Source organism: Vipera berus, assembly GCF_964194415.1.
Source record: "Vipera berus genome assembly, chromosome: 4".
Classification (NCBI taxonomy): domain Eukaryota; kingdom Metazoa; phylum Chordata; class Lepidosauria; order Squamata; family Viperidae; genus Vipera; species Vipera berus.
The window spans coordinates 24,911,514-24,932,613 of record NC_138206.1 but is presented as its reverse complement, the minus strand read 5'-3'; the positions used below and the strand labels follow the sequence as shown (position 1 = coordinate 24,932,613).

Below are 21,100 nucleotides of genomic sequence, written 5' to 3'. Positions count from 1 at the left end.
CAATAAAAATACAATATACAAAAGTTAAGAAAGAATTAAATATTGTAGCCCAATTACAGTAAAAATTAATAAAATTAATATTAAAATACCCCTAAACCCATCAGACCAGGCCGGCTTGTTCAAATAAATATGTTTTTAGGTCACGTCGGAGGGAGCGAAGGTCGGTAGCCGTCCGGAGCTCCACCGGTAAACGGTTCCAAAGGTCTGGCATGCCCACAGAGAACGCCCTCCCCCTGGGGGCCACCAGTCAACACTCTCTGACCGACGGCACCCTGAGGAGGCTCTCTCTGTGGGAGCGCACTGGACGAAGGGAAGTTGATGCCGGCAGCAGGTGCTTTATAGTTCATTAGAAGGCTGATAAATATTGGAAAGTACTTCTACTTCAGTTAATACTTGTATATTGGGAGAACTAACACTTTCCCTAGCATTAATCCGCAAAAACTGATTAATAGATTCCAACAAGCTAATCTAAAAATCACGTTGGTAATTCTTTGAAATTAAATGTTCATCTAGATTTTACAAAATGTTATATCCTTGTAAATATTTTTCTTAAGAGTGCAATCCTGATAAATGACACAATATTTCAAGTATTCTCTTGTTGCTACATTCTAGCCCCAACATAATAATCAGACTATTTCCAAAATCCTAGAATTTTCTCAGCAATTTCTTACATTTTGGGTTTTCCATAAATGCAACTCTTAGATGTCTATCTAAACATCAGGAGCTCTGATTATGATGCTTTGTATTTTACCGTAATCTTAGGTGAAGAATGGCCAGTGTATCTGTGGCAACACAGAGTGATCGAATGCCTGATATATAGTGGCAAGTAGTAATCTCTCCTTTAATTCCATTGTTTTTTGAACAAGCAGTGAATAAGCAAGTCTGATCCTCCATATCCCATATCTGCAAGGAAAAAATGGGTTATACTAAAGAGCAAGAATTAGAATAAAGGAAATATAATTTGAAATATGAAAAAGACAGACCTTAACTGTGTTGTCTGTTGATATGGAAAATATTTTATCCTCCTCAGATACGTAGACATAAAAAATGGGGGCCATGTGGCTTTTGAGCATGCCTGTGGGTCTTCTAAAATTCAGTGAGAGCATTAAATCTTGACCAATTTGAAACGCATAATGAACTATATATTAAAATGAGCCAGTAATAATGATAGCCTTTTTATTTGGTGTTTCAAGCCATTCTTGACTCCTGTCAACTAGCTGGAGAACATGGCCATAAATACAGATTTACAAGTACCAGTATGTACAACAAAAATAATTTCACCTGACTCAGTTGTGAATTATATTTGCAAAACTATTATTACTTTGTGGGATGGTTGGAAAAATACAAAACAATCCCTCTTCAAAGACCAAGAGGTCTGTGAAATGTACTACTAGGAAAGCTGCCTTAAGGTAATACTTTTTAAGATTTCATGAAGGGGCAGCTATATTTCAATGGTCCCAAAAGACAAATCAGTGTTGGATGATAGTGGAATATCTTTCTATTCTTCATAGTCAAGGAAGGGGAAAGTAAAGCTAAGAAATTCTTAGTAGGAGAGTGTCATGAGTGAAAATGGAAAGCTGAATTTGTCCCCTACAACAAATCCTATTTTGCCACGAGCTCTTTTAGAAATTTAATGAAAATCTAAAGAATAATGAATAAATAATATTAAAAACCCTTAGATTTATTTATATCTTTGATAATGACAAGAAAAATATTATCCGCTCCTTCCATAACAGTAGTAAGGATCTCTTAAACAGGTATTAAACTAACTGTGAATTAGGAATTCATCTGTTCTACATTTTTCTTTAAAAATCACACTAATTCATGCATACATATCCTAAATAAAAAATAAAACCTTACGCATTTAAAATAACTAATAGTTGGCTAAGGACTATAATAGAGCTGTAGAAGAATAGTTGCAATATCTTACCCGGGCATGTATGGATTCCATATTCGAATAATTCGATCCATTCCACCAGTTACTATGGCACTGTTCTTTTTACTAACTGCAAATGTTTTGACTCCTTTATGAATCCGAAAAATAATCTGATCCCCTTCAGCTCTCTGGGAAGGAGTTCCTAGCATTTCCTGTACTTTCTTCATTTTTGAATCTTTCTTATTTTCTTTTATTTCTCTCATTTGTTGCTCAACGTTGGTAGCGCCCACAATGCAACCTGTACAAGGATATGAGAATTTAGTAAAAGATTCCTACACAGAATTTAAGCTTCAATATTCTTATACAGAGTGAATATGCATTGATTTCTTTGAATTATGAGAGCTAATTTGATCTAGTAGTTAAGGCACCAGGCTAGGAAAACAGGAGACCATGAGTTCTAGTCCTGCCTTAGACGTGAAAGTCAACTGGGTGACCTCAGGTCAGCCACTCTCTCTTAGCCCAACTCATCTCACAGGGTTGTTGGGGGGGGAAATAGGAGGATGAAGGTGTGTTGTATATGTTTGTTGTGTTATTTGTAAAAATAAAGGCAGGATACAAATAAATTAATTAAACAAAGAATATTGGAAGTATGTCTCAATATACTAGCTAAGAATGAAAGCTTAATCCACACTGTTTCCATCTTACACATAAGTGTTATATAAAGGCCTTGATTGATGAAAGGCAAGCTCAAATTATTCTATTTTGGACCCATTACTCAAAGACCCCTATCTCTAGAGAAGGCTTTAATGCTGGGAAACTAAAAGGAAAGAGAAGAAGAAGCTGAACAGCAGGAATTCATATTGACTTGGTGATGATGGATGCACTTGGTGGAGGACTTGAAGAATCAGATCTTTATGGAGAAATCTTTTGGATAGATAGATTTTTATGGATAGAATCTATTTATATGGTTACTAAGAGACAACACCAACTTGATGGCGTATAACCAATCATGAACTAATTTTAAGGGGAGACTTTACAAACAAAATATAAGGAATTATATAATTACCTATTACTAAGGCTGTAGGCTCATGGCTTGATGCAGAAATTATTGCCTTAATAGAATCATAGTAATTCAGCTAAAAAGACAGAGAAAAGAATATTATCCAACCATATACTAGTGAGAAGAGAATGTTTTAATTTCCTCCCCCACACAGAAAAAGAACATATCTGTCTAACCATTATAAAATCCTGGGAAAATACACTCATCAATTCTCCAAAAGGATCATGAGACTTAGAGTCAAAATTTAACTGTTTCTCAACAATGAACTCTTCCTGCCTTTCAGGAAAAAAATGTATTTTTGCATTGCTGTAAGAAGCTTAAACATGACTTGAATGTAGACAAAAAAAACTGAATAGAACCCCATGTTCTCTTTAGATCAGAAGGTGGAAAACCCTTCTGTTTTTTACCTGAGTCACCCAATCTCCATGAACTTTCCAACGGATGTAAGTGACATTTGGAGACAGTATAGCACTCTCAAGCCTTATATTAGGGAGACTTTCCACTTTGGGCAGCTTCTTCCATGTCCTGCAACACATCAAGAAAAGATAATTATAACCTTGGAAAATACTCATTCAGTCTGATTACTCAAGTGATCATTTCCAAAGAAAACGTGTGACCAATGTTTAGAAAGTTGAAAAGTGAGAATGTTAATTTCACATTCGAAGATATTACACTTCGCTCAAATATGTGCAAATCCAAATTTGCCATAGATTCAGGATAACACTGCGAGCTCCTTACAAACCAATTAATAATCTGAGACATTAAGAGCCTCAGAGCACTATAATTTTGAGTCCCCAAAGTTGCCAAGTTGGACTGACAAATTAGTTCAGTTCTTAAATCAAAATTCTTTATTTAAATAGATAATGGTAGAGATTAATAACATGCTAAACCCAGAATGGTTTGGTTGATATTGGCTTAGTATACAGTGTGAATTTAACCATTTTACTCTTTGGAACATGGTTTAAAAATTAGCACAACATTTGAACATGGATAATGGGATAAAATGCATGTTGCGACAAACTATAATGTAGTTTATTTGGTGTAGTTTGTGTGATGTCTAAATCCATTCATTATACTTTACCATGGTTAAAGTAAACCGTGGTTTACTTCATTTTTCTTATATCTGTGACACTTTGGTTTAAAAAATTGCACAATTTCATAGTGGATGTACATGTGGCTCGAGAACAACAACCTTTACTGGAGAGAGAGAGAGAGAGAGAGAGAGAGAGAGAGAGAGAGAGAGAGAGAGAGAGAGAGAGAGAGAGAGAGAGAGAGAGAGAGAGAGAGAGAGAGAGAGAGAGAGAGAGAGAGAGAGAGACCTTGCCAAGGGACTAGTCCAGGCAGTCACCAAGAGTAAAAAACAACAACTTGAAGGCACAAAAACAAGTAAACATGTATCTATTATAGAATGTGTAACTGTCAGAATACTGTATAATATTTAAAGTACCATATATTTTAATAAAATTTTGCCAGCAACCCAATGCAAATTAATTAGAAATAATGGTGGAAAATTTTCCATTGTGGAACTATCTATTGGATTACCAAATTAATAATGCAGTCAAAATAACCCTAAGTCCAATTCAATTGCATGGGAATCATTTCCTGATAACTACATACAGAAATGCAATCTCTACAGTTTTTAGATTGTTGTCTAAAAGAATAATGCACTTCCTATTGGAGTCAACCAGAAGATGTGCCTGACTGTTAAAGAGTATATTTGTTAGTGAGATCAACATGGGGTGAGCAGTCACCCTAAAATAAAAATGGTGACAGCACTTCTAACTTTCTATGTAACAGGTTTATGCTTCTTCTGCATTATGAAACTAGTCATCCAAAAGAGCTGATGCCATATCTGTACCAGGCAGGAATTGCAAATTGTTGACAATGCGTCATGTTACCACAATTGATATTTGTACTTTTGTAAGTGCTTACCTCAGGGTCTCACCCACAGAATGTAACTGCAAGATATTAACACATCCCTACAACAAAGCAAGGAAAGAAAGGGGAATACAAAGATATTTATGTTATCTTATAAGATTACAAAATTATAAGTTATAAGATTCTGGTCAGGTGCTGAAAGCAAATTGAAAGGTCACGATTATGGATTCTTAGGATATGAGGCATTTTGTTATTCTAAGTTTTGAAGGTGATTTTAAAACTCTTAACGACTTGTGGCCAGAACATTAGAAGGGGGAATGCTTCTTTCCATATACAGATAGTACTCAACTTATGACTGGTTGCTTAGAGTAGAGACCATTTGAAATTCCAATGAACCTACCTGGGGAGTACTTACAACCGACATCTAATGGTTGCCCCCCTCCCCATGATCGCATGACTGTACTTCTGGCTCTCAGGAACTGAGCCACATTTATGGCTGTTTGCAACATCCGGCAGTCACATGACAGTGCTTTATGACAATTTTGCTGAAAACCAGTATTAACTTCTGGGTTTTGACAAAACTGCATCTGTAGCAAACCATTAGTTCACTTAATGACTGCAGCACTCACTTAATGACCACTGTAAAAAGGATTTTCAAATTGGGTTAGCTACATCAGGGGTCCCCAACCCAGGTTCGTGGATCAGCACTGGTCCGTGGCATGCCAGAAACCAGTGCGTGCAAACAAGCAAAGCCACATCCGTGGGATGCAGGCAGCATGAGAAACCATGCCCCCTCCAGTCTGCAGAAAAACCTCTCTCCACGGAACCGGTCCCTGGTGCCCAAAAGGTTGGGGACTTCTGGGCTACTTGACTGACCCACTTGACCATCACAATATGACCATGATGGGTAGGCATCATTATGGTCATAACTCAAGGACTACCTGTATAACTTGTGGGTTATTCAGTTAATGGTTGCATTAACTGAAGTATAATTTCCAAATCACAAGAAATAATCTTTTCACTATATTTTGGTTTTGGTCAGGCCTCCACTTTGAATACTGTACTCAGTTCTGGGTATCACATTTCAGGGAACTTGAAGCAGAGTTCAGAGAAGGGTAATAAAAATGGGATTAAAAATTAAACTATATGAAAAGAGATTGAGTTGGGTATATTTGACCTTAAGAGAAAAAAGAAAACCCAACTCAGCAGAGATACTGTATAATGCTCTTTTTCAAATACCTGGAAGGATGGAAGTAAATAAAAACCTGTTTGTTTGTTTTTTTAGAATGCAGAAGAATATATTTAAATTACAGGAAGAGGAAGAACTGAATCTTAGAAAAAACGTCCTATCAAAGGTGGGCTACCATTCTTTGGATGTATTTAAGTACAGTCTAGACAACCATTTGTTCAGGATTTTTTCATTTAGATTCACGCAATGAGCAGCAATTCGGATCTAACTAACTTCTCCACACTCTATATAATTCTACGATTATACCTTTAGAAGCAAATATCATACTTCTGTTTGTTTTCTTTTCTCTGAGCAATTGTTTTTAGAATAAATACCTGGTCATCACCATAAAGAATCATAGATTCATCATGATCTGTGCAGCTGGAAATGAAGTATAGGAGAAAAATAATAATAATAATAATAATAATAATAATAATAATAATAATAATAATAATAATAACAACAACAACAACAACAACAACAACAACAACAACAATAATAATAATAATAATAATAATAATAATAATAATAATAATAATTTGGAAGGGACCTTGGAGGTCATCTAGTCCAACCCCCTGCTCAGGCAGGAAACCCTATACCATTTCCTACAAATGGCTATCCAGTCTCTTCTTAAAAGCTTCCAGTGTTGGAGCATTCACCACTTCTGGAGGCAGGTTGTTCCACTGGTTAATTGTTCTAACTGTCAGGAAGTTTCTCTTTAGTTCTAGGTTGCTTCTCTCCTTGACTAGTTTCCATCCGTTGCTTCTTGTCCTGCTTTCAGGTGCTTTGGAGAATAGCTTGACTCCCTCTTCTTTGTGGCTGCCCCTGAGATATTGGAACACTGCTATCATGTCACCCCTCACCCTCCTGTTCGTTAAACTACACATACTCAATTCCAGCAACCGTTCCCTATATGTTTTAGCCTCCAGTCCCCCAATCATCTTTGTTGCTCTTCTCTGTACTCTTTCTAGAGTCTCAGCATCTTTTTTACATCATGGTATCCAAAACTGGATGCAGTATTCCAGGTGTGGCCTTACCAAGGCATTGTAAAGTGGTATTAGTACTTCACGTGATCTTGATTCTATCCCTCTGTTAATGCAGCCTAGCACTGTGTTGGCTTTTTTGGCAGCTGCAGCACACTGCTGGCTCATAGTGAAATGATTGTCCACTAGGACTCCGAGATCCCTCTCACAGTTGCTCCTATTGAGCAAGGTACCACCTATACTATACCTGTGCATTTGATTTTTCCTGCCTAAATGTAGAACCTTACTTTTTTCACCATTGAATTTCATTTTGTTAGAATTTCTTGACCCTCATAAATAAATTGCATATAATATTTCAAGAAAATCTGAATCCTGCAAGTGTATAAATGAAATCTAAACAAGACTGCATTCTTCAAACCCTTAAAAACATCTAGGCATAGGCCTGGAATGCATACATGCACTCTGAAGCCTATGACATCCATACATCAGGAAGATTTGTAAACAAATTGTAATCAGTTTCATCTGAACTACATTCATCTGAACAAAATTCTTTGGTTGCAAATCTTCCTGCCCAACATACAAAGTCAGAGATGAATGAAAATGAGGCAAAGCTGTACAGTTCCATTTCTCCTCAGTACAGAGTAAGGCTAACATGCTTTGAAAATGATTCAGAAGGATTACTTTGAACCCCATGAAAGACTAGCACCCACCTCTGCTACTTATTAAAGTGACCTACTTTTCTTCAGGCTTCAGTATAAGCGTCAAAAATGCTTTAAAAACTGCCTCATTAAAACAATTCTTAAAGGAACCACCATCTTTTTTCCCCTTCAGTTTGAGCAAGAAATCTAAGAAAGGATAGGTTGGTTTAATGAACAGCAGGGAGCTGTTGTGCTTATGAAAAATTCACAGGATATCCTCTGAATCATTTTCTAAATGTGCATTATCATGCATAGAGATTTTGAATGGGACTTTTGGAATTTTGGCATTTTAACACTCTAAGGTCCTGACCTGTTATAAAGGTTCTCATGCTTACAGGTTCCCATAATTTTCTGAAGCCTAATTATGAAAGGATAGTTAATGCTATAATGATGCTTTACCTTTATCTCATAAGTGCAGAACCTGTGGCTCTCTGGATACTACTGAACTATCATTTCCACCAGTGCTAGTTAGTGTGGCCAGAATGCCAGCACAGCCACAGGAAATCTGTTTTCCCCAACCTTCATGACTCTTGGAGCCTCCTATACACCCAAATAGTTGATGAAGCAACATTTTGGGACATTATAGGAAAATTACAAGAACATCTTCTGAAGCAAAAGGAAAACAAAAGAAAGAATCATAGGCAGAAAAATATATTCCACAATTATATTAGAGTACCAAATGCCAAAGCAGAGCATAATAATAGATCTAGTGTCATATATAATAATATGGAATCATCATGTGATGATAAATGGTATGTGATAGGGATCTATATTGGCTTACCAGTAATCTAGATTCAAAGGTATGGCTTCCAAACCACTAATCTGAAGGTAGGGTTCAAAGTTGGAGCTTTCATAGAACTGAAGTTCACGATCCCTATCACCAGTTAAAAATATGTTCAGATGTTAACATCACAGAATTTAAAGACATACTTTCCCCAAAAGTAAGACAAACAGTGGTAAATATTAGCTGTAGACAAGGATTAGTTAGGGTTAATTTCAAAATGGATTGGAAATGAAACCAATTTTGTAATGCTGCTAGATATTTGTGACAGCATAATTGGAACATAGCGTACAGTTCTATTTATGTTCAGATGGATGATATTCTGACATTTGTGTCATATAATCATGCAAATGATGCAATTTATGTATTTGCATCAGAGGCCATGATATTAATACATTATTAATCATTCATGTCATGATGAAGCACATATTGTAATTTTGTTGGCGCTGTGTCTCTTTCCACATGCTCCTCATAGCAATTCTGCTATGAGAAAAATGTAAGAGGTTTTAGTGTAAGAGATGACATGAGTTTTGTAAAATTATGGATGCTGTGGATATTTAATTCCACCCTCTTCCAAAGTTCCAGAATTCAGCTTTAAAGGGGGATTAAATAGACATGAATCTAAGACATTGTAGGGTTTGTTTCATTTTGATTTAGTACTGTGTGTATCCATTTATTCTAAATTGCACACTATCTGATATTTCCTTAAATGGAAATAGGAGACTTCTATTATAAAAGTTATTGTTTCATTTAGTTAAACTATGAATTATAACTTAGTGTCCCCACACCACCACTCCCGCTCTCTGCATTCAAGAGAAGTTAGAAAATGATGCATGATTTGTTTAGGCTTTTGCCAACACCAAAAATATTGGGGGGGAAAGCAAAAATCTCTGCAGCAACAAGAATCCCTTAGCTCCACCCCATTTGTAAAGAAAAGAAGGGAAAGATACCCTCTTCCTTTCTAGGAGAATGAGAAACTGACAAATCTCTTGTCAATTTCAGCTCTTCTCCTTTGTCTGGGTTACTGAGGGGGAACTGCAAAGCCAAGATGGCAGCCTTTCCTTTACAGCAGCAGGTGTCACAAGAGTTGCATCTATTTATGAAATGGACCACAGGTCATATCCACATCACTGTTTTGCCTGCTTCATTCTTGTTCCATAGAGGCAAGAAATCATGCCATTCAAATGTTGTTGCCTTCACAAACAGGTTGTACTGCATACCCAGAGCGGGTCTATGCTGTGTTGCTGGCTATATAGCTTTTAATGTTCTACATTGAAAGAGTTGTGATTGTTGGTTTCCTTGGCTGAAATTCCAGCCCCACCCAGCAACATCCACCTCAAGAGGAATCTCCTCCAGCTGGCATGAATAATATTCTGGTTACTCATTGTTATTTTATTTTTTAAAAATTTTCCTCTCCTGTTGCAACATCCACTGACTGACATTAAAAACATGATGGTACAAGGTTTGCTCACAACCTGTATCCATCTTGAAATGTTTTACCATATCCTGTAGCTTTTGTTGTGTTCCAGTAAATGTCTCTCCCAATGCTCTGTAATAAAAGGAAATGATCAATCAGGTTAGTGAATGTATATATAAGATACTTACCCAGTTCCCAGAATTAGTTTATTGTATGGTGTCATGACAGTAAAATCCATCAGCCACTTAGATTTTCTGTGGATTTTCTCCTACAAAGGGGAAAAACAGTTAAAATTCAGCTGGCATTTCTGAATCATTAATTAGGCAAGTCTCCTTTCAAAATCAAAATAAATTTTTAAAAAATCACTTGGATACAGGAAAAAGCAGAGAGGACTTGGTTGTACAGAGAGAATAATAAGGGGAATAGTTTTAAGAAGAAATTCTTGTCAGTACACTAATATAAGGAAAGAGATTTCTTTGGTATTTGGATTGTCTAAAGAATCCAGTTGGAGTGAAGTGGGAAACCCACAGTTCTCCAAATATTGCTGAACTACTATTCCCAGCTGTCCAGTTAGCATAGGCAATATTGATGGACCTTGGGAATAGTTATTCAGCAACATCTGTAGGGTACATTTCTCTCCCTCATGTTAAGACTTAGATTTGATCCATACTTCCTGCTTCTCCTGGTGCAGAGATGGCTCATTAATCAAAAAGTCATTTTTTAAAGAATTTGGTCATTGATCAACAAATAGAACAACAGAACCACAATTATTTAAGATAAAAAAAGAAAAAAGCATTGTTCTAAAATATCTAAAAAAGCATTGGAAGAAATATTATGGTGTATTGTGCAAAATACAAAACAGTATTTACTGTAGCTATGGCCAAAGAAATAAAATCAAATTGATTAGATAATAACAACTTAAGATGAAACAAAATGGAATGACCAGACGTTAGTAAGGAATGAGGATAATTCTTGGAGAGTATCTCCTAAGAGGGGACATTACAAAATAAGATCCCCTCTTCGAGGGAGCTGGGCAGTTAAGAAGTCTGTTTGATAAATAAATAAATAAAAACAAATACATACATAAATAAATAATACAATTATTCCTTCTTCATACAGACGCGGTTACTTTTCAAAGGGATCTTTTGGTATCTCCCTTCCGTAACAGCTGTTGGGAGGGCATTGAATCTGGCCAAGGATAAAGCCCTGACAAATTCTAGAATTGTTATGCAACTAAGATATCTGGCTGGTTGGAGAAGGTATGTGGAATGGCTTAAGAAGATTTTTCTAAGTAGAGCTGGTAAAATCTGCTTGGAGCTCTAAATCAATGGACTGTGGTTTAAGATTAGGTACTGCCCATTCACAGCCCTTCAGGGTGATAGCTGGCCATGAAAAGCCATAAAGTTGCATTGGCTCATTAACTCTTTCCTAAGGACCGGAACATACAACATCACCCTCAATTCAACCCCTATCGGTGGTGAAGTCAACTTCTGGCTTTTCTTACTCTGTATCAAAAATAGTATTTTCTGTCTTGTGCTGACACCAGCAATCCAAGTAATTGAACTGCAATACTTTCTTCTGTGACAGGCAATGCCTCCACTTCTATTGGCTAACATGTGCTGTGGTGGGAACGCATCATGCTCTCCAGCGCTGGTAACTATCCAGCATTTCATCCTGGGCTATTGGGCTGGCTGCCAGTGGATGCTGAAGCCCTGTGCGCCAGAAAAAGATGGATTTTTTAAAAAAAATACAGATTAATCAATAAACTTTTGAAAGGCTGGAGTATTTTCTTTAACACTCACATAATATAATCTTGATGAAAATAGAAAGAGTTCTTCCATTTTTCCTTAGAAGCCAAAGAAACAGAAAGAGTGCCAACACTGGTGTTTTTAATTATTTTTTCCTTGCAGTCCACAAGAAAAATTATCCAAGAAAGCAATTGGAGGGTGAATTAAAGAAGAAGAGGTTCCATTGTTGGTGGTGAAGGTAATTGGTATTCTGTTGGGATATCTGGCTAACACTGAGGCTAAAGTGAAGAAAGAGTCTAGAATCCATAAAGGTATTTCATAAGCCAACTTCATTTCTGGCCACAGGTATGAAGAAATTTGCTTGAGAGTCAAGGGCAGAAAGGCCGTGGTGCAAAAGGCATGTAAAAACCATTCTAAAGAGATGAGACAATAGTTCTTCCTAATCCAGTGACTATCGGATGTAATGCAGTGCAATTTCCTTCAGCACCAGCAAATATCTGGAAAGTCATATTGGAAAAGGTTGTATGACATGCCAGGATAGGTGGACTTGAACAACTGGGGATTCCACTTTAGCAGGAAGATTTTTTAAAATGTAACCTCCTTTGGACAGAATGCAATACAAATGGAAACAAATAGAACTATATTCCTAAATACTGCAAAATAAAAACATGTGACATACAAACACCATCTTGCTTCGTTTGAGTTTGAACTCTGGTGACCAGAAGGAAATTTGCCCATCTTCTTGTGCTGTTATTAAGGTGCTATCCACCAGGGAGCAAATGCGCAGTACAGGCTCTCCATGTGGGATCTCTTGCATTGTGGCAGGAAGTGAAAAGGCAACCTCTTTGAGGCGCGTAGATGAGCTGTCCATTTCAGCGTATTCTATCTGCAAGTATGTGCAGAAATCATGCTGCATTGAGAAAAAGAGACAGTTATTATCCTGGTATTTGTGCATGCAAGTGGCATGCATGGTTATTCAGATCTGAATCCTTCAGTATCTAATAGGTTTATTCCTAAGTGAACATTGAGTCAAATTTATTTGTTCCATCCTACAAACATGCCAAGTAAAAGATATGTAAAGTTTGACAAGTAATGTTACTAACTTATGGAGCATGGCACTATACATATTTACAGAAGAAAGAAAATCTTTGCCTTTATACTAATTTCAGTACCTCCACATATACTGTAACACCATTTATTTCCAACACCTTCAATCAATTGTTGAAGCTACTTGTGCTCCAAATCGGAAACATCAGTCATTTTGTGTTTATTTATTTAACACTTTTCTAATGGTGCCACAGTCAAAAACTTCTGCTAATTCACATTTTTTTAAAAATGATTTCGTGTTTTGTTGTGGCCAAATGCTTGACTACATCTCATCTACTTTTCCATTAATCAAAATATGTATGTACCCACTGGATGTTGCCAGTTGCCAAATAGTCTATTTTCATGAATAGTTTTTCCACTTCTTCATCAGTCTATAAAGAGAGTAAAATGTGCAAAAGATCTTTATATTAACAAAGCATTGAAATTTTGTAAGACACATTTTGTTGGAGCTCACTATTCCCTTCCACCCAATTTGATGCAGCACCGAAAAACAGGCCAGGAAAGAAAGCCTGAAATTTCCCATCCCCCTTTTACTTATAACTTTTGCTACATGTTAAAATATCCCAAGAAATTTCAAACTGCTTCCTTACTGTGTTATGTGACCCCACACATGTATTTAATATGTGCTTGAAGCTTTCTACATCCACAGATTTATGTCCACTTGTTTCCAAGCCCTGGAGGCAAATAAAGTAGCAAAACATTATTAAGCATTAATATAGAGCAGTAGACATGGCAAAATATTAGCTTAGGTTTTCAAATCATATTTTCTTTCTTATGTCACTTCTTTCTTTCTTTCTGAATAATTCAAACATGAGAGCAATGTTAAATGTAAAACTAAAGTACCATAATCTCAATATTTTCTTCAAATCAGATACTGTGAAGAAATGTGCAGATGAAGAAAGAGTTGGGGGAATGTTGGCAGTAGCACCATAGCTTCCCATGGAGAAGGCAGCGCATTCCAAACAAGAGATTAAGACAAGAGTCTATGTAGTCCTGAACTAGATGGGGGAGGAAGGAAAAGATTCAGGGTAGAATTAAAATCTCCCAGGGTATATCTACAGTATTAGGTTAGAGGTTTATAGCTTTAGTCTGGCAAGATTCTGTCTATTAGACATAAGCAAATAAAGAACTGGATTCATTATATCCATGGTGGCGAACCTATGGCACGCGTGCCATAGGTGGCACGCAGAGCCCTCTCTGTGGGCACGTTCCCCGTCACCCCAGTCCTAGGCCTTCAGATGGGTTTTATAAAACCTTTTCACTTTAGGCCTCTGCCTCCATGTGCAAAAAAAGACGTTCAATCAATCAATCATTTCAACTTCTTGCGGGGGGAAAAAAAGTTCATGGCAAAGTTGGAATTGATTGATTTAACTTTTTAGTCCCACCTAGTCTGCCATTACCACCACAGCCATGCCCACCCAATGGGCCACGACTACCCAATGGGCCACACCCACCCAATGGGCCATGCCCACCAGGCACCCGATGATATATAAGTGGGTTTTGGGGTGCAGTTTGGGCACTCAGTCTCTAAAAGGTTCCCCATCACTGCAGTATATTATCTTTCGGCTGAGGCCTGACAGATACAGCAGTCCCCAGGAATTCAAGAGGGATTCTGAGCCACTTTCACTATAATGAGATGACTCTGTTTCTCTACCAAAGTTACATATTTTTGCTTCTGTCTCTATTGATACTTTTACCTGCCTCAACAGCTCACTCAATAAATCATGCGACCTGATGAGAACAGCTCTTGTGATCTTTATTGTTTCTGGTCCTGGGTAAAAAGACACCCACTCAACTGGACCTTCTTTCCCCCTGGCTCTAGAGGTCTTCAGTAAGTAGGTGAAACACTTTCCCCAGACCTGTGGCAGATAATAGGCTGACCCTTCTACAGACAATGCCAAAGCAGAGAGGACGATTTCAGTGATGGAGTAATGGTGATATTATATTTTGCTCTGGCTTTTGTAATATTATATGTTTTAATAACAGAATAACAAAGTTGGAAGGGACCTTAAAGATCTGCTAGTCCAATCCTCCTCCTGCTCAAGAAGGACACCCTATACCATTTTAGAGTAATGGTTGTCCAATCTCTCCTTGGAAACCTCTAGTGTTGGAGCACTCACAACTTCTGGAGGCAAGTCATTCGACTGATTAATTGTTCTCACTGTCAGGAAATTTCTCCTTAGCTCTAGGTTGGTTCTCTCCTTGATTAATTTCCATCCATTGTTTCTTCTCCTGCCTTCAAGTGCTTTGGAAAATAGATTGATCATCTCTTCTTTGTGGCAGCCTCTGATATATTGGAACACTGCTATCATATCACCTCTAGTCCTTGTTTTCATTGAACTAGACATATCCAATTCCTGCAAGTGTTCTTTGTATGTTTTAGCCTCCAGTCCCCTAATCATCTTTGTTGCTCTTCTCTGCATTATTTCTACAGTCTGAACATCAATTGACATATTAACCCCTGGATATTTTTCATGAAGAGGAACTCATTCAGTCATGTTATACTGAGTCACTGTTGCGAGATGGGCAGCAATAAATGTCAGCTGAGTGCAGTGGAAAAAGTTGGGAGATGAATGGAATGAGTAGAGGAAAATATATCCTAAATTGGTTTGAACATTTTGAGCCTATTGTTTGGTAAAAGACGGGAAAAGCCGTTTTTCTCCTCTTTCATTTTATTTTCTCTGTGTTACTCAGTTGGGCTTTCTTAAGTAGCTCAAGTCCGGCTATAGATCAAAGAGTTATCTCAATAGCACTCTGTGATATTTGAGCAAAACTAAAATCAACATTTGTCAGATTAGTTATGTCTTAAACTCCACAGTTTGTGCAGTTCAGTTTTGAGTAATATTTTCTATTTATTTATTAAGTTTGTATGCCATCCATCTTGCTATGCAAAATGAATATTCAGAGTAACAAAGATGATTATGAGACTGGAGCTCTGAAGGTGTTTTAGTCCTTAATGCCAGATGATGTGGACAATCTGTTCAGTAAAGTTTGCTCAGCCACATATTTCCTTGACCCTTGGTTTTCATGTCTCCACTTTTACAGTAGTTGGACAGATGAGTCCAGAAGATCGTAATTTTTAATAAAGTATTTGCCATCAATATGGAAACTAGGCCAGGCATGGATATATATTAAGTTGGGTCAATATTTATCCTTGTCTTAATTTCCAGCCAATAGCCAAAACCAAAAAAAAGTTGAGTAAGAACAATGATGACAATTTCTTGATTAATCAGTGATTACAAACCACTTTAATCCCAATTAACCTAAGTAACATGTGCTCCATCTGTAGCAAAGATTAAAACAATAAAATAGCAATACTTAATCATCATTCATCCTTTTATGCCAAGAAAACACTTGCCAGTATAGGCAATCAGATACTGCAAGGATTATATTACTTTGTTGCTGACATACGTCTCTTGACAATGACCCTTTCAACAATGAATATTTTCTTTCACGCTCACCTTACATTAAAATCAAACCAATGCCAAAGCATAATATCTTTTCAATCAATAGGTGCCTTTAATCTGTATTTCCCAATGGGATAACATCTACAAACTTTCTCAACTTAGATACTCCCAGATATGTTGGAACTGCAACATCAAAAATTTCCACCCAAAGATTATTACATACTTTGACACCAGTTATTTAATAGGATGTACCTGAAAGGCTGTGTAGAGTTTCTGCAGCTGATCAAGAGTAATCTGCTGTTCGATCTTGCCAAGACAAAGAGCAAGATGGATTAATGCAAGCATTGTATGGTACACAGCTAAATTTCAGAGAGAAGTTTCTCATTCGATACCTTGAGACAATATCTAATATCTGCCACAAATTGTCCGGTCCCCTCTTAAAGCATCAGGAAGAATATACACTCTTAGAAGGTAAGTAACAAAATAGAAGTAATACATGAAAACAGTATGTAAATGCAAAATATTAATAAATAAGCCCTCAAATGTTCTACTCTGCTCCTCTGAGCTAAAGCTTCAGATGTTTCAAAGCAACATAAAGCCCCATTAATATAGAATGTATCCAAAAGGAAGGTAGAATATGAGAAAATTATATAGGAGAGAGTTAATTAAGTTTTCCTTTGTTATAACTGTTTTATTTACGTGCTTTCATTTAGATATACATAGATCAGCACCTACATAGGCAAAAAAACCATATTTCATACCCTTGAATGGTAGGTCCAGTTTCTCCCCCCCACCCCCAAACTGATAATATTTTTAAGTAGAAAAATAGATATGAATCCCCATATCTGGTTTTGAACAGACTGCAGTGCCAGTTCTGTGGCATCTCCATGGAGACTGAAATGTGTGCTACAGTCCTAAATAAAAATTTATAGCATGATGAAAAATATGTGGCTCAGTTTTCACCTGACTTATAAGCAACTTCTAAGCAGATGTTTTCTGTACAAAGGACATTTGAATAATCTTTTACACAACTCTTCATAGCCTTTAACTCTGGAAAATCCTTACTAAAGCCAACAAGAGAATATGTTATACTTTGCCTTTCCAGTGACTTCGGGAGGAATCGGCACGATGATGAATACTTTCGCTCTCTGAGATGTTTTCCATGAGTCCAATGGAGTGACTCCTTTGCTGCCGTTTCAGCAATTCCCTCATCAGCCATTCTGGAGGTCTGGGAATATTCTTTTGGCCTTCTGAGAAGCTGCCAATAGAAACTGGAGAGGCAGTTTGCAATCTGGGGCCTCCTAATGAAGTCTGTGCCCTTCCAAACAGAGAGTCTTTTGTCGATGTCAGCTCTGTTAGCTCATTCAGAATGCTGTCCAAGCACACAAAACAGAAGGTGACCATGTGGGAAATGGTATTATTGTTCATTCATTATTAACCAGTTTTGTGAATAATAGTAACAAAAGAGGTAAGGTTCCAGACTGGGGTTAGAGTTAATTCTCTTCGTCACAATGAGACATGTTTTTTTAATCCATAAAATACAGTTATTCTACTAACAAATAAAGATGCCAGAGGTATTAAAAGGTGAAGTGACTTTCTAAAATTTGGACTAAAGCTGCAGATAACAAAGCAAGAAAGAAGGACAGAGGAAGAAGAAGGAAGAAATGTGCTTCATTATGGACACTTCTAAGAGTTTCTGTCTATTTATACTGTATACAGTTTTGGAAATCACTTACTTTGTAAGTGATTACAAGAATACTCATAAAAATCCAATTAAATCCATAACCTAAAAACCAACACAGCATCCCAAAAACATACAATTATGCATTAACATCTCTATGAAAGAGCTCCAGTTTGGCTGACTATCTGACTTTCAACAGGGGGAATGAAGTGAATATTCTGAGGACAAAATATTCCATAGACAGCAAATACTACCACATGTTCTTTTATCCATGCCCCTGATCTTGCAGAGCAGAGCAAAGCATGATGATTAGGTGTGTGTGTACACTTAACACCCTAACTTGAGATTGACTCAGATGACTCAATTCTATCTGAAGAATATAGATGCAAAGCCATGAGTATTTCCTTTTGCTGAAATGGCTCTCCCAATTTCTTCTGCTGTGTCCCCCAACCCATCCCAACTGAAGTGCGTTTGCCCACCAACTCTCCAACCACTTGAACCTACTGACAGGGATTGGACATAATAATCTAAATTCTCCTGTTCAACTCTATCATTCTTTCATTCTAAGTCAAAGTAACAAAGTAGTTATATATTTCTTAATTTTTATGGTGCTTCAAAGCTCTTGTTCTCTTTTGTTGCAGGATTAACATGAAATATCCTCCAGAAACGTGTGGATTTAGATCAGAGGGATTTATCCACTCTTTTGCCTGATGCTGAAGTCTTCTGCTCATATATTAAAAGACATTCAGCTTGCAAGGGCACAATGCAGGCTATATGCAAGGTAGCATGGTAAACAGAAATGTTTTTTGTGTCAAGGGCCATACTTGATCTTTAAGTGGCATTCTGACAGTTATGTTTCCAGATAAATATGATACAACCAGGTGATGGTGATATAAGTAAAATAAAATTGAATTAATCATATAGAGTTGGTTAGGCTGTAAATATATTAATTAAGCTATATTTTAATAAGTTCATAATAATAGTAATTATTATGCAAACAAAATGGTGAGGAGACATAATGACATGATCCACTTTTCTCCTGGTTTATATAAATTCCACATTTATTTTTTATCATCCAATATTATACAACTTGCTTGCTTCTGCACTCTGTATTACTTTTTCTTTGTAAAAAAATTATATTTACAGTACTGACCTTGATGCATGTGCGCTTTCTGTCCTATTTATCTCAACCTTATCTCTCAATTGAATATAAGAGTAGCTTTTCAAAAGCTAAATTGAGTTGTGGAATTCCAGGAAGAGACATTCTTGAGCAGGCATCTTCAGGAGCTAAAACAGATCAACCTCCTCCTTTTATATAAAAGTACTTAAGCCAAGAAAAGTCAGAATAGGATGGGGACTTGGTGTAGACATGACTGAGAAGGGTCTATATTCCAGCTGGCCCAAGAAGGGGTTCACCTACAACAGGGGTGTCAAGCTCAATTTCATTGAGGGCCGCATCAGCATTGCGGTTGCCCTCAGGGGGCCGGGTGGGTGTGGCCTGAGTGGGCATGGCTAGAGTGCGTATGGCCTACTGGGTGGGCGTGGCCAGCTCTACATCGTTCGCATCAAGGGTGCCTATGGGGGCCTGGGCAGGAGTGGGACAGATCTGAGGGTCTCTGGCAGGAGGAGGGTCTCTGGGCCAGGGCCAAGGCAGTGGGGGCCGCTCCCTCACTGTTTCCAGGATGGCTTCGCGGGCCGCATGAAACCACTTCGCGGGCCGGATCCGGCCCTCGGGCCTTGTGTTTGACATGTCTGACCTACAATCTTTTTCAAAGTTTTATCTGCAGAAAGGATGTTTAAGTGTACATTCTCCTGTAATTTGTATTGCTTTAATAAACTACTGCCTTTTTTACTCTATGAATATGTTTATTATCTTGAATCATATATAAATCTACTGGTATCCAACTGGCCACTGGATGTCAGAACTCCTACTTCTTGGGAATTTAATATTTTTTCTCTTCTATTTCAATTGAAAATTACAATTTTGGACCCTTAGGATTGCTCCAAAGGCTTTGTGGAGCTACAGATTGCATCCCAGATGATGTGGGAAGTCTATATCTTTAGAACATCCACCTCCACTAGAAAACAGTAGACCACAATGGATAGACTAGTATATGTTTCCTGGCTTCCCAGATCATATGCGTTTCTTAATGGATAAACATATGACAACAAATAAAGTGATGTATGGAGGAATGGGCTGAATTCTCTTTAGTTTTACTATGATTTCCTTAGATGATCCTTTTTAAATGCACAAGCTGAAAGCCAAACCAAAAATAAACATACACTACAGTTTTGTGGTGAGTGATAGTTTTAAACACTGTTCCCATGTTTTGTTTACTCTTCAATATTGCTTGGTTACACTTAAGCTAATTGAAAAGACATGATCTTTGCTAAAATATCTCCGTGGTATTTTCCAACTAGATATTATTCAAATATCCTGGAAAATACAATAAACTAGACCAGGGGTCTTCAAACCAATATTCCTGGCTGAGGAATTCTGGGAGTTGAAGTCCACAAGTCATAAAAGGGCCAAGTTTGAAGACCCCTGAACTAGACTATATAGAAATGATTTAAAAAGGCAAAATCTCCTTTGAGTTTAATGTCATAGATGGATCTGTATATTTTTCATATTAATACTATCAAAGGGCTTGTCATTTCCTCTTTTGAAAAAAAGGCCCATATGGTAAAAGTTCTCACTCACTCTGATTAACTAAAGCACATCTGGTCACAGCACTAGTAAGAATATAAAAAACTAAGCTGTGATTCACATATGTGACATAATCAGTCTATATTGTTTTGTTTATTCTTGCGGATGGGTAACTGGGATGGGGTGGGATGTTAAGGTAATTGTCCCATTTTATCCATATCAAAACAACCTCGTGAGGCCTGAGTGGCTCAAAGTCATCCAATGAACTCCACTGGATATTTGGACTTGACATGGTTGAGCATGATATAGACTTGAGTATGATATAAGCTACATATATTGTCTTCTATTGGTTGTTGAGCATCTCTGGCAGAGAATAGCTTATTGAAAAGGGTATGCAATTCTGTAAAAAGAGGAATGTATAATTTATGTGTATACAGAAGAACAGAGGAAACCTAATGTAACCTTGGGACAAAGCATATTGTATGGGCCCAACTCTTTCGATGCTTACATCAAAACTGGTGATTTAGCAAAGTTCTACAAAATATTATATTAGTAACATACCATTTCATATCAAGGTGGTTTTTGAAGG

General features: G+C 37.2%; 1 protein-coding gene across 1 annotated transcript in view; it reads right to left on the bottom strand.

Annotated features, from left to right (window-relative positions):
* LOC308668058 (cilia- and flagella-associated protein 337-like) overlaps positions 1 to 21,100 on the bottom strand; it is a gene marked incomplete at both ends in the record, with an annotated part of 41,675 nt that overhangs the window by 19,488 nt on the left and 1,087 nt on the right. The window contains 12 exons of the mRNA XM_081327718.1: positions 752 to 903; positions 984 to 1,086; positions 1,931 to 2,174; positions 2,943 to 3,012; positions 6,378 to 6,423; positions 8,505 to 8,597; positions 10,110 to 10,189; positions 12,349 to 12,579; positions 13,082 to 13,147; positions 13,367 to 13,450; positions 16,436 to 16,489; positions 17,276 to 17,555. Of these exons, the coding sequence (XP_081183844.1) occupies positions 752 to 903; positions 984 to 1,086; positions 1,931 to 2,174; positions 2,943 to 3,012; positions 6,378 to 6,423; positions 8,505 to 8,597; positions 10,110 to 10,189; positions 12,349 to 12,579; positions 13,082 to 13,147; positions 13,367 to 13,450; positions 16,436 to 16,489; positions 17,276 to 17,555 (1,503 nt within the window). The remainder of the gene's footprint in view (positions 1 to 751; positions 904 to 983; positions 1,087 to 1,930; positions 2,175 to 2,942; positions 3,013 to 6,377; positions 6,424 to 8,504; positions 8,598 to 10,109; positions 10,190 to 12,348; positions 12,580 to 13,081; positions 13,148 to 13,366; positions 13,451 to 16,435; positions 16,490 to 17,275; positions 17,556 to 21,100) is intronic.